Below are 12,964 nucleotides of genomic sequence, written 5' to 3' on the forward strand. Positions count from 1 at the left end.
CACTCCACTCATAGACCTATACGTCATTCGATACGCCATTCGAATACTTTGCCTGAGCACTGTGTTGATGACTGAGCACGTCTTTTATTGTGTGAAGCAGTGAGTATCGGTCCCTAGCTGCTCCAGACCTCCATCCAGGTCGAGCGTCGGGGATGTCGAGACTTCATGACGAGCAGACGTCCCAGCGCTGTTGGTGATTTGAAGAATGATTGATCTGGTGGAAAGCGTTCACCTTGAAGCTGCATTTCAACGCTTGCAGAGCACTTGCGACTGCCCACAAACAGCACGCGAAGTGAGTTTGAGTTAGACGTGCCGGGTGAGTTTTGAGTGAGTCAAAAGTCAGACCCGAAATCGTGAATCACGTGAATAGCGTTCAGGATGATTTGGATGTTCATCAGCAAAAGGTTCTCGAATCCCTTGATCGGCGACGGCTCAATCGCGCGTCGCGGATGCTAGCTGAATCTGACGTCTGACCCATATCCGTGTTCGTGATCATTCGCGCCACGACGCGCGTGGTACAGCAACAAGCGATCGACGATTCCTAGCTGCGCCGCATGGACGCGTTCGTACCGAACATCGCGTTGCGTCCTCGAGGCGGGCGGGCGGGCTCTTCAAGACGTGTGTTTCACATCTTGCAGAAGGTTTTGCACTTTCATGCGGGCTTCGCTCGGCTCTTTTGTAGATTCAAGATGAACCAACCCGCACTTCGAAGGTCACATCGAACTTGATCAGTACAGCCTAACCGCAGGCGACCGACGATATAGTCGCCGCATGTCTGTACATAACGAAACTATAGGTCTGAAGGCTGATGAAGCTGTGGTGTGGCCCAGAGTATGTAGCGTGTCGGCAATGTAGACCCTCTCTTCCGTCTTCAAATGAGCCGAGACGAGCGAAGGGCGGCGTTCAAGTTTGTTTGTTTGTTATCCTCCATACTGCCATGATTCACACTTCGAGCAAACATGGAGCTGCATTAGCTTGGACCCGAGTGACTGGTGAAAGGTCGGGCTTGCAGCGCAGTATCAAGCTTCCGACACCTTCCATGCGCAGTCCTCTCTCACACACCGTTTGTCACCACCGTAAGCGAATCCCTAGTCAGGCATGCACTCCAAAGGCAGCCAGAGGACCACCGGTTGACAGCCGAAATGTTGGCAACGCGGTCTTTGAGCAACGTCATGGGCAGTGCGTGCGTGGTCTGTGCCAATTACCTATACAGAACCATCATCGGGAATCGAACATTCACGCCTTGCTGTGCTCGGCTTTCAAATGTTGTGCGGTAGCGTAAAGAGGGAATCAAATGGGGGACGAGCGGAAGAGCGCAATTAAGCAGGCAGACATGACGCTCGATCGACGCGCGGTGGCTGATTGTATGCTGCAGCTCGGAGGCTAGTGTGGTGCATTGTCGATCATGTTGGAATTTGGGCCTCGGCATGGTCATGCGGAATTACAGTCGCGAGTATATCGAGCAGGCGTCTACTGCCCGAGGCCGGCAGGAGAAGGGCGGTGCGGTGCGTCCAAGAAGCGTAGGAGAGAAAGCCCAATTTGGCCTATGTACCTGCAAGTCAGGACTGCAGAAACGCCTCATCAGTGCTTCCAAGAATTCGTCTGCCCCTGGTGCAGCTGCGCGCTGATAGACCTCGGCATACGTACGCTGAACTCTTCAAAAGTTGGAATTGGGTGGATGTGCGGGCATAGCATCCCAGTCCAGCTGCTGTACCTAGCCATCCCGCTCCGATTTGCAATGAGATTGTTGCTGTGGAAGCCGTGCATACACGCATGTCGCCGCGCACGCGATATGCACCACCCCGACCCAGCACTGCCGCTGTTTTGCCGCCCGGTCTGGGCGATGACGGATCCGCCAATCGTGGCCCACTAGGTCCGGTGTAAGAACAGTTGAGCGACGCTCCTCCGCCATCCGAACGCTCGCCCGACATAATGGTCAAGCTCTGAAGGCTTTGAAAGGGACGAACCCCCTACCTGGCCGACCCTGCCTGACTGTCCGAGATACCACTCACTGCCTTTCGACCGCTGCCAGGCACGTGTTCCGCTGTCGAAGCCCATCACAGCTCATAGATGTCAGGGCCATCGAAAGGCAGTGATCGTCCTTGTTTATAGTCTTTCCTCTCTCGCTCCTGGGCGCACACTCGCCGCCGTCATCTACCACACGTCCTCCATCCGCATTTCTTCTCCTGGCGATAAAAGAGCAGCTTACGTCGCATCAATCACGAGCTACGTCTTCACTTCTCAAGTCACGAAAGAGCCACTCAGCACACCAACTCTTATGCCCCTCTGGGACTGCCCCACTTGCCACGACTCGGTCCGACTCACGCCAAGTCTCATTCCCGGCGCCGTCACGTTCTTGCTCGTATCCGATACGCAGATGACTATTCCTACGACATCCAGTTCCTTCAAAGAACAGACGCCATAAGTCAAATCAAGTTGACGAAGACCGCAAGAGACATCACGATCATTTACGTAAAGATTTCCGCGCGAAACTCTGACTAATCAGCCTGAGGGCTTACAAGTTCGTCTCCGTTGAGGAGCGTTCGCAGCGGGGACATTCTTGCGTCACACGCAGGCTAGCCGCCGATTTCTTCAGGTGAGCCTGTCGCAAGTGGACCGACAGGACGTCCATTCACAATTGGAAGCAGGTCAATCATTTACCTTTAGTCATCTCCGCTCATTTTTCTCCGCAGATGGCCTTCCATCCAACCCGATATAACGGCAACAGACAACAAGGTGAGTTGTGCGCTACACTTCTTCGAGGAGTATAATGTGAATGGCCTTCCGATTCGAAGCGTGCGTCGGCCGCTACGAAGACCAGCTCGCAGTCAGGGGCTACCGCAGCAAACGATGTGGGTCCGCTCAAGTCACAGTCACAGTGGTCGTGCTCGCTGCTCGACTTTTTGGGGAGTTGCAGGCATACACGCGTGGGAGGACAAGTCGCGTTGCAGCGCGTCGCGTCTCTCGCATGCCGTAGCGCGCGCTTGCTGCTCGCGGCGAGCCAAGCTGCGCAAAGTTGCAACGTCGAAGCTCGCACAGATCCGCTCTCTCAAGCCCCTATAGAGATCGCCAGCCGTCGTCAGTGTGGCCTGTAGAAGCCAAGAATTTGTCTGTGACTTGCGCGATCTTCAAAAGGAGGGCTTGCAGTTGAGTGGCACTTCTCCGCAAATCACCCTCTTTAGCGGCAAAAGGCCAATTAATGCGGGGATCGCCGGAAATTGAGCGGGGTGATAACAAACAGTTCGGCCGTCTCGTGAAACCATATCCTTCACGGGCGCGATCGAATGACGGCAAGAGTCCCTTGGCAGCAGTGCTAGACGCTAGTCCATATCAAGCGACCAGAGGCTACACCTTGATTTGTCTCGGAAGCTGACATGACTTCTTGCTGCTCGTTCCTGCTCGCTCCCATGCAAGCTCTTCGCAAGCCACCTTCGTCTTCAGAGCGCCGAAGCTGCACACACAACAAGTTCACACACTCGCGCGCGCTATCCGAGCTCCTTGCATAGCTGAGCCGCAAACATCAGGGCCTGGCCTCGGCAAAGCACGGCGCCTGAGATCTGGCGACCGCTGACATCCAGCCGCGCCTCGCGGTCACGTCGTTCGATCCCATCTGTGACGGTGGATCGGCTGTGTAGGTGACATTGACGTGATGGCTGCCGGGGCCTCATACTCCTCGCTCCGCAATGCGGCAGCAGGTGACGCTTCGCCTCCACGAGTGCGAAATCGTCGGAGGACGAACACGCGAAGCCGCCGTCTTAGGCGCGCACTTCTATTGAAGAACGCGAACAGCAGCGGAAGCCTGACCAGCAGCAATGGTAGCGTGGGTCGTGCTGCTGCTGCTGCTGTCTCTGCCACCTTGCGAGCAAGGAAGGGCCGCGCAGCCCTTGGTCAAGGTACGGCCGACACATGCGTCGATGAGGAGGAGCAGCAGGCTTCTTCTTCGAAGGCAGACGACGTGAAGAAGCACAAGGAGTCGAGAACGCGTCGATCCTTGTTTCTGAGACCCATGACTCTGCCGAGAACGTTTATGACCTCATCGCGACGAGATCAACATCCATCCGGTCGTAGTGATGAGCATCATCACGAAGGTTCATCGCATCGGCCGCAAGGGCTGTCTCAGCCATCAGCCGCATCCAGACGCGCAACTCTTTCATCATCTGCCTTGTCTCAAGATGGCGTCTCAAGGCACGCGCCCATGGCAAACGAGGCGCCTGCTGCTGCATCAGCTGCTCATGCACGTCGTGCAGACGCTAGCGCGTCTCACCCATCAACTGCCCAACTCCACCAGCAGCAGCAGCTTCAGGCGCAGCAGCAGCAGCAGCAGCAGCAGCATCAGCCACAGTATCAGCAGCGGCAGGCGCAGGACGAGCGTTCTGCCGTGGGCAGCGAAGCTTTGCGGCATCCCGCTGCGATGCTGACGCGGAGATTAAGCACAACTTTCGCTCTTGGTGCTCGCACTTCCACTTCTTCACTCTCATCACCCCAACCGTGCCGCGGGGCGCAATCGTCCACCTCCCGTCAACAAGGTCAGAAGTCTCCCATCTTGACCTCCACGCAGTCCGCAGGCGCTTCAAGTAATTCCGCTCTGTATTCTCCGCTCGCGCGCGTCACGGGACTCCCCGATCCAAGCACCCACCACCGGCCTCCCTCACACGTCGCTTCGGGCCTTCCGAACTCGGCCTTCTCCTATATTGTAGGCCCCAACATCGATCAGCGCGGGGCACAGACAGCTGAAGGCTTCCGCACCAATTGCTCGCCTATCTCGCCGGACATCGACACTTTCGCCACGCCAGTGCTCTCCCGCGCCGCCTCGACTTCACGACGCGGATCAATTCCGGGAAATTCATCGGACGTGTACGAGCCGAACCTGGTGCATGGGATCTGGTCAGCGAATGCTAGGCATCCGACGTCGCTTCCTCCCCCGCCTCGAAGCCCCTCTGGGTCCGCAGGCCGACGCCGTGGAGAGGAGCTGAGGAGAGCCAGTCAAATCAGCGAACTGGACCTCACCAGGCCGTTGAGCGGTACCAGTCTCATTGGAGTACTTGCCACTGCATCTGATCATCCGCCAGCTCGTACATCAGCGGGAACTTCAGGTGAGGAAAGATACCTGGCGACGTTCACGCGAACCTCTCGACGTGTCTTGTGCTGATGTATCGCTCCATCATCGTCTCGTCTCGTCTCAGTCCTTCATCCTTCATCCTTTCGATCGCGCCCGAGCGTGCTGCCAAAGTCGGAAAGCAGCAACTCTCTCGCTGCTGTACTTCAGGGTCTTGGCGTAGGCGGAGGCAGCGGCGCTGAGGTTACGGAAGCAAAGCCGGGGCAGTCCAACAGAGCCCCTCGCAGGGCCACCGTAAGTCACTCGCCCTCGCCCGCCACACCCTCAGTAGCGAGCGCCTCGGGCGGTCCGCTCGCGCAGCTTAGGGCCCTTGCTCCGCGAGATACCAACGCGCAGCGAGCCATCGTACCAACTTCTCAGCGTTCGCACCCAGGGCACTATACCACGCGTCAGCAGCGATCCCACTCGTCGCCAGTGAAAGTGCGACCCTTTTCGGCCCTTGAAGCTGACGTTTTCTGGCAAGAGCCTCGCAGCGGTGTTCGGCTTCGAGAGATTGGACGCGACGACCGAGCGCCCAAAGCTCTCGCGCAACTTGCAAGTACCGGCAAAGGAACTGATTCGCACCTCGATCCCGAATTTGTGCCGCCTAGTTGGGCCACTGCACTCGACGACAGCCCATCAAGCGGCCCCAAGCGGGTCGTTGCGCTATTTGGCCGCCCAGACGGGTCTCCGCGTCATCTTCTGGGTACGAGCCGGGCTGCAGTAGATTCGTATCTGCCAGACCGCAGAGATCATCAAGACGACCACCTGCAAGGCGCTTCCGTACCAGCCCCTCGGTCGTCACCAAGCACTTCGCGTCTGCATTTGTACTCGAACAGGCGACCGGCCTCCGTTTCCCATCTGGGTCGCAACGTGCTTTCGCCCTCCACGCCGCCGCATCCTAGCCGACTTCGTCATCGTCGCACATTCTCAGATCCCTCTCCATCACCATCTCCGCCTCGACAAGGCTCTCGAAGCGACTTGGTACCCGTTGGTCACGCGTCAGCAACCCATCAGAGGCTGTCTGGTCCTGAGAACGTACCGGCCCCAGTTACAAAGCAAGCGCGGCCTCAGTCCCATCCACCAGCTCACCTGAACAGGAACCGCCATCGCAAGCGGGATTCGGGCTCAAGTTCGCTGCTGCAAGGCCGCCTCTTCAGCCTCTTTTTGCCATCGCGCTCGGAAAGCAGGAGCACGCGAGCAGGCACGCCCCCGACCTCCCCGTCACAGCGGGACAGCATCGGCATGGCGGTCGCTGCTATGGCTCCAAGCCAAATGCCAGCTTCTTCTGGCAATGACGCCTCGCGCCCATCACGCAGCGTCTCTCTTAGCGGACCAAGCAAGGGCGCCGGTCTCTCGACTCGCCCACGAGGTGGCTCCAACGCTTCCAGAAGTGGCTTGCCTCGGCTCTTGAGCTCTCCGTCCGGCTCCACGTCAGCCACAGGCTCCGGGCATCCCAGCTCACAACATCCATTGCTGCGGGCACCGAGTCGCTCCTCAATCGTAGATCATACGCACGCTACGAATGCCAGCCTGACCCTGCACATGCCCGAGCGCGATATCACGGCTGCGCCACCACCCGTGATAGAGGAGGAAAATTCTCCCCCTGCAGCTTCGCGAATCAACGGGCGATCAATGCAGCAGAGATCAGTGGTGCGTGGGGAAGGCAAGCGGGCAGAAAGCGAAGGTGCCAGCTTAGGCAAAAGAGACAAGGCTGCAGTAAGGGAGGAGCTAAGAAGCATGTAAGTTTGTGAATGTGCAACTGCACCACAAAACAGCTGGTGTGCTGAGACATTTCCACTCTTTCCGTCGCGCAAAAGCTCCTCTCGCAAATCGCCACGCGCAGAAGCAGCTGCATCACCTCGTAGCACGTCTGGATTCTTGTCCATGAAGCGTATGTTTGGACGAAGTAAGTCCACCTCTGTCAGCAATGGAACTCGGACGGACCCTTCGCGGGGCTCTGCCACTGCACAGTCGCGTCCCGAGGGATTGCCAGAGGAGTCAAGCGAGTTCGGTGGTCTGAGCGATGATCACAAATCCAAGGGGAACAGTGGCTCGACACGAACGTCGCGTGACTCGTCCAGAAGCCTAAACAGCAGAGGCCTCTTTTCCTCCTTTCGCTCTCGCGACTCGCCCCGCCGCAATAAGATGGAGCTGAGTGCCGCCGAGAATAATGGCCAGAGATCGACACGAGTGGGGTCCGAAGCTGCTCCAGCTGCCGCTTACGCCGCTCGTGCCACCCTGAGCCCGGCCATGGAAGCGCCGCTCCGAAACGGTGGGCGTAGAAGTTTAGACTCGGTGACCAGTAGTCACGTTGGCCAGGCGGATAGGGAAGGCTTTGCGCGGTCGACGACACCGACTTTCGCAAACACCGGCGTACACGCTGCTGGACCCAGCAGATCCCTGACATTGCAAGCGCTGTCGAGCGCTTCGACCTCACCGTATGGTTCGCTGGCCTCTGAACAGGTTAAATACCCCAGCCGAGCTCAGACCTCCTTCTCCGATGCGCTGCTTTCGAGACAGAGCACGCCTGTTGGGGTCATGCAGCGCGATGCGAGCGCATACAGCACCTCTACCGATGAAGGAATGGGCATCGCACTTACTGCAGGCTCCTCAACAGATCTCCTCACTAATTCGTACGGCACTCAAGCGTCTCGAGATCCAAGGCCAGCTGTGCCGAAGATGTGGCAGCTTTCTCGATCGTCGCGGAACATGGGAGACATGGAGGACTCTGAGGAACAGCCAGAAGAGGCTCGCACTGCTGCTTTGGCCTTCCCCGACTCGCACGGAGAAGGGTCGCGCATAGATGCGCATTCCCGCTTCACAACCATGACGTCCATCGCTTCATACCGCACTGCGACGTCAGGATACGCAGATTCTCGAAGAGGAGATCTGTCTACGATCGCAGACACCTCACGCGGGGACTCTACGGGCAGCCGTGGCGTTGCTTCAAACACCGCACCCAGCACACAAGATTCGGCTGCTCTATCTGATCTCATCACGAACTTGCAGCGAGGAGAGCGCTCGCCGAACATCGCTTCGTTCTCATCCAGCGCTGAACGCGGTCACGCGGCGCCAGCAATTGCCGCAGGACCCTCGCCGACCCCACAGCTCACCCCTGCGAGCTCAGAGCGGGAGGAAACCATGCGCCGCATTTCAGATGAAACATCTTTTGACAGTCCTTCAGTAGACTCGGCGCATCGGCGAAGGAACACTTTCGGTGGCGGACCCGAGGCGGCTGCCACAGGATGGCGAACAGAACGCTCGACGCGCGACTCTTCTCAAAGAGATCGTGTGCGTGACCTCGAAAACAATAGGGAATCGATCGGCGAGGCTCGCGCGATCTCACCTAATTTGGAGGCTTCCCTGTCTCGCCGCGACTTGTCAGTCCAAGAAATTGAAAGCGACCTCGCAGCAGTGGAGAGAGCTTTGCAGGACCACAGCATCGCAGGAAGTTTCGACCCTTCCTCTCTGCGGCGCAGGATTGGCCCGCCAAATCACCCGGAGACATCGATGTCCTTGCGGTCGCTAACAAGAGAAGGTGCGCCTGAAGATGCGAGCGAGGGGTCGTTCGCGGGTCGCGTAACCCTACCTCCGGGCTCGGAACTCGCAATCGCAAACGCCGTGCGCGACGTGAGACGAGCCATCAGCTCATCACATCTACCAAGAATACCCAGCGAGTCGGATGTTGGACCGGCGGGGGCCACCGACTTGCCTTCAAGCCGGAGCGGCCCCTTGTCCCCAGTCACACAACGCTCGCAGCACGAGTCCACGCCCACGAGAAATGCTCGAGTACGTCAGGAATCGATGCAAGATGTGGAAGCTGCATACACACGAATGTGCGAGCTCGTGGCATCAGCGGCTGGCATCGTCGCTCCGTCACCCCATCTGGGGGACGTGTCGTGGAGACGTCGCTCTCAACCACAACCTCCTGTTCGCGAGCCTGCAAAGGCCGATTATCGGACAAGGGTGCAGAGTTTGACCGCACTGTCGGCCCACGGTCAAAGTCTTGCACAGCAGCAGGCAATGCACAATGCTCGAGCAACGCGCCAGCAACTGCTGCGTGACGCAGATGCGCTGTCGCGCATACGGACAGTGCCTGAGGATTTGGAGGCTTCAGAGCATGCTGAACTACGAGGACGCTCGAGCAATCTCTCGACCTCGTCTCGTCGTGCAAATTCAGAATCCCCTCAACGCCGCGTTGCCACCCGAGACCAGCGTATCGTGAATGGTACGAGAAGGCAGTCGCATGGTGGTTCTGCCAGTGCCCACCCCACTCGCGTCAGCATCGATGCGCCCGAGTCGAGCACTGCAACGTTGAAGCGCTTCAGCAACGAGCCGGCAAACTCACAAGGAAGCGGATCGGGAGGCACTGGTGCGTTCAGTACCTCTCCCTCTGCGACCATCAAAACGCAAGGTACGCCACGTTCTCAAGAGGTCGAGAGCGGCCGACACAGCTCAGAATATGGATCTACGAAGCAGTCTCCTCGCAACACGCGCGGCCGAGGATCAAGCCGACCGTATGAGCAGGGCGCTGATGTTCGCGCACGTTTGCAAGGCCATTCGCGTCACAACTCCACCGCCTCCTCGCAGCAAGCCGGGGAGCCGTTTCCGACATTTGAGGCACGTCCCTTGGCGTTGGGGTCTTCCTTCCAAGATTCACGCAGAGCTGCTGACGACACGATGCGAAAGGCTCGTGCTCAGCTTGCTTCCGCTTCTAATCGCATCAGCGGCGTCACATCTCCAACCTTAGCTTTCGCTGGATACCGCAGACCAGATTCTGGCTCAGTGCGCGACTGGACGACTGATGTAGGCGCCGCGCGCTCGGCGAGTCGCGCGAGCAACGCTAGCTTGGGACTCAGCTCCACGCTTCTAGCACGAAGTCTTGCTCGCATGGGAGATGGTCGTGGCACTTCGTCTGCGCGTCAAGGCTCACAAGAAGGCAATGATAGCTTCACAGGCGATCAGCTCCGAGGCCTTGCTTCGCCTGCTCCGTCGACGCTGAGCGCCATGCAGCGACGTCATGCGCTGGAGCGCGACAGCTTGATGGACATGCTCGATCGTTCTCGGCAGGAAGGCGCCGAGCTTCGGATCCAAAATGAGCAGCTTAGGGGAGATTTGCACCAGGAAGTCACGCGAGTCTTGGAGTTGGAGCGCAATTTGGAGCGTGCCGCGCAAAGAGAAGGCGACCAGGAAATCAGGATTCAAAGTCTCGAGGACGAGCTCGCAAAGGAGCGACAAGATCGTGTCAGAATCAGCGAGCTGCTAGAAAACGTTCAACAGGCTCTGGACTCCGCCGCCAACGCTCGAGAGGCGAGCAGCGCCTTCAGCCCGACCGCGAGCTCAATGAGCATCGTGCAAGAGGATCTTCAGCCAATTTCTCACCGCGTCTTTGACAACCCTAGCGTCCTTGCACCAGGACCACCGATCGACCACGAGGATAGCTTGCTTCGCCGGCAAGGCTTCACTTCCAGCGCCCAATTTGACAGCCGCGGCTCTAATGGACGTCCTTCGTCTACGGTGCCTTCTAGTGAAGCAGAAGTGCCCCACATCAGCAGGTCGAACAAGTCCCCCAGTCTGGAGTCCATGCCCAGCGCGCTAGGTCTGGCCGTTCGAGAGCATGAGATGACATGGTCGCTCGAGGACGAGGAGCCTTTGGAAGGAGCCTTCAGCGACGCCGACGAAGAACGGTTGACAGGGGATGGGAATGGTAGTGGACGACCATCCAGCTTCCGCAGGCGTGCCCCTGGCCAGGACCGCCAGGCTTCTTTGGGCTCAATAAGCTCCAATGGCAAGCTCGCCGCTCCGGTCGCTCGGCGCCCTGGCCAAGGCGACGCGCTGGTGAAAGCGCTTACCCACGGCTCACCGTCGTCACCTCGCACGAGCTATCAGCCTAGCAAGCGGACGACTCTGCCTGCCTCTTTATCAGGCCCCTCGATCCCGGCATCTTCAAGCGGCACTACGGTGCAAGGCGCAGGTCTTTCAAGCTCAGCGACCGTCTCGGCATTGCCCCAGAGCAACAGTCGACGTTCAGGCCTAGCAGAGCGCTTTGGGTATAAAGGACCTGTCTCGACCGTCAGTCCTCGGCAGTCGATGCAGCAACCCTCCACGCGCTCCCCCACCACGCGCAAAGTCTCCGCCGTTTCGGCCAACAGCAGGTTTACGGGCACAAGCGGTGGTGACACAAGCTGGACAGCACGCTCGTCGACACCGGACAATTTGGATTATGACCCTATGCGTCTCACCGCTGCGCAAAGCCGGCTGCTGGACGACTCGCATTGACGTGGCATTGTACTACATCTCTTACCCCTTCTGACTTTCATTGGATCATTCTTGGTTGTGCAACATTGCTGCTGTCCTCTTTCACATCAGATTTGTCGACACTCCGCGTCAATCATCGCGAGAAATCTCATCCAATTGCGTTTGTCTGTTCAAGCTTGATGATTGATTCCAATGATCAGGCTCTCTCTCTCACGCCCGTTGTGCGGCAGACATGCTCTTGACGAATATTTCATGCCCCTTGTCTGCCTCGAGGTGCGGCGGGAATGACCTCGTCTGGCTTGAGACCATGGTCCTCCCGCCAAGATTTGAGGACGGTGTCCTGTTCCAACATCGCGTCGAATCAGAAAGTCGGGCAGACGTTTACGCAGGCTCTGGAGGGAGCTCGAAGGACTCACAGCTGTGCGAAAGGCAGCCATACCAGCTGGCATTCCAGAATAGCTAAGTGCGACGATTCAGCGCCCGTGTGAGCACCGACACGACGAGGCGCGCTACTAGCAAGCAGCACTCAAAGCAGAGCCCCACGCGCTCTTCCACGTACCCACTCACATGGTCGCCTGAATCAGAGCTTCCTGAATCTCCTTCTCCCCCAATCCATTGTTTAGAGCGCCTCTGACATGACCAGCCAGCTCGTTTTGCTTGTCCAAAGCAGTGAGCATACCAATGTTGAGCAAGGACCTATCCCTAGGCGATAAACCCTCTCTACCCCAGACGGCGCCCCAAGCGTGCGTTGTGGCAAAGTCTTGAATGGCCAAAGAGAAGGGCGAGGCGGATGATAGGGCGCGATCGACGAATGTGGAGCCCATCACTTCTCGTCTGTTCGACTCGCCCTTGCGGTGAAGTTCGGCTTGCGTGTCCTGAGCGTTGATGCCCTTTGCGAGAGAAGAGCTGCTGCTGCTGCTGGTCTTTCCTGACATTTTGCCTATTCTGTAAGCGCAAGCGCTGTCGCAGGGGAGCTGATAGCAGTGCAAAAGCGGCCGTCTTCGAGTCGTGAACAGCTTCAATGACTTGCAAAGATCCTCGCGTGGGAACGAAGAGCGATAGTGTCCAAGAAGTCACGAGTGGAGGAAAAAGTCATGAGGCGACGATTGACAGGTGTAGGGGCATATGCAATCACGAATCCAATCTCACCCACTCACGGCGTCGGCGCCCAGCTAGCTAGCTGCACACGCCAAAAAGGCGCAGGGGGGGAAGCTATATACAGAGCTCGGCGGCGGCCGCACCGGCCGGTCGAGCGCATCTGATAGCCTGCGCACCGTCAAAAACGCCAGATCCATGCTTCATATGCCGGCTCAAAAAGACGCGCACGCGTAACGCTGACGCCTGATCAACGTCATTCGCCTGCGGTAGTGCTCGATGAAGATATGGCGAGGGCGGGGCTGTCCACGGCGTTCGCCATTCACATTGCGAAGCGCTGGCCCGCCACGCCCGCAAGCTGAATGACGCAAAACAAAGCCGGATTGAGGGTGGGCACCAAACCCCTGACCAAAGCATGTACCGCACACGAGGTAGCACATACTCGCGCCGCCACTACACCCACCGCGACTTGCGACTTGATCTGACCATCTTCACTTCACACACCTCACGCAA

General features: G+C 58.2%; 3 protein-coding genes across 3 annotated transcripts; 1 reads left to right on the forward strand and 2 right to left on the reverse strand.

Moving 5' to 3' along the window:
- The first annotated feature begins 3,492 nt into the window (after nucleotides 1–3,492).
- On the forward strand, nucleotides 3,493–11,521 carry IE81DRAFT_363495 (hypothetical protein). Its single transcript, XM_025516778.1, has 3 exons — nucleotides 3,493–5,093; nucleotides 5,184–6,837; nucleotides 6,916–11,521. Exons 1-3 carry the CDS (start codon nucleotides 3,650–3,652, stop codon nucleotides 11,375–11,377), a joined length of 7,560 nt encoding a protein of 2,519 aa, XP_025373228.1. The 5' UTR covers nucleotides 3,493–3,649; the 3' UTR covers nucleotides 11,378–11,521.
- Nucleotides 11,490–12,501, reverse strand: IE81DRAFT_319442 (CMD-domain-containing protein). The gene is made up of 3 exons (XM_025512725.1): nucleotides 11,924–12,501; nucleotides 11,773–11,815; nucleotides 11,490–11,696 (listed from the first exon to the last, which is right to left on the reverse strand). The coding sequence occupies exons 1-3, from the start codon at nucleotides 12,289–12,291 to the stop codon at nucleotides 11,607–11,609; spliced, it is 501 nt and encodes a 166-aa protein (XP_025373229.1). The 5' UTR covers nucleotides 12,292–12,501; the 3' UTR covers nucleotides 11,490–11,606.
- IE81DRAFT_81994 (hypothetical protein) lies at nucleotides 12,430–12,950 on the reverse strand. Its single transcript, XM_025517672.1, has one exon. The coding sequence runs from the start codon at nucleotides 12,866–12,868 to the stop codon at nucleotides 12,569–12,571; it is 300 nt and encodes a 99-aa protein (XP_025373230.1). The 5' UTR covers nucleotides 12,869–12,950; the 3' UTR covers nucleotides 12,430–12,568.
- Between the last annotated feature and the right edge of the window lie 14 nt (nucleotides 12,951–12,964).

Source organism: Ceraceosorus guamensis (assembly GCF_003144195.1).
Source record: "Ceraceosorus guamensis strain MCA 4658 unplaced genomic scaffold IE81scaffold_2, whole genome shotgun sequence".
Classification (NCBI taxonomy): Eukaryota; Fungi; Basidiomycota; class Exobasidiomycetes; order Ceraceosorales; family Ceraceosoraceae; genus Ceraceosorus; species Ceraceosorus guamensis.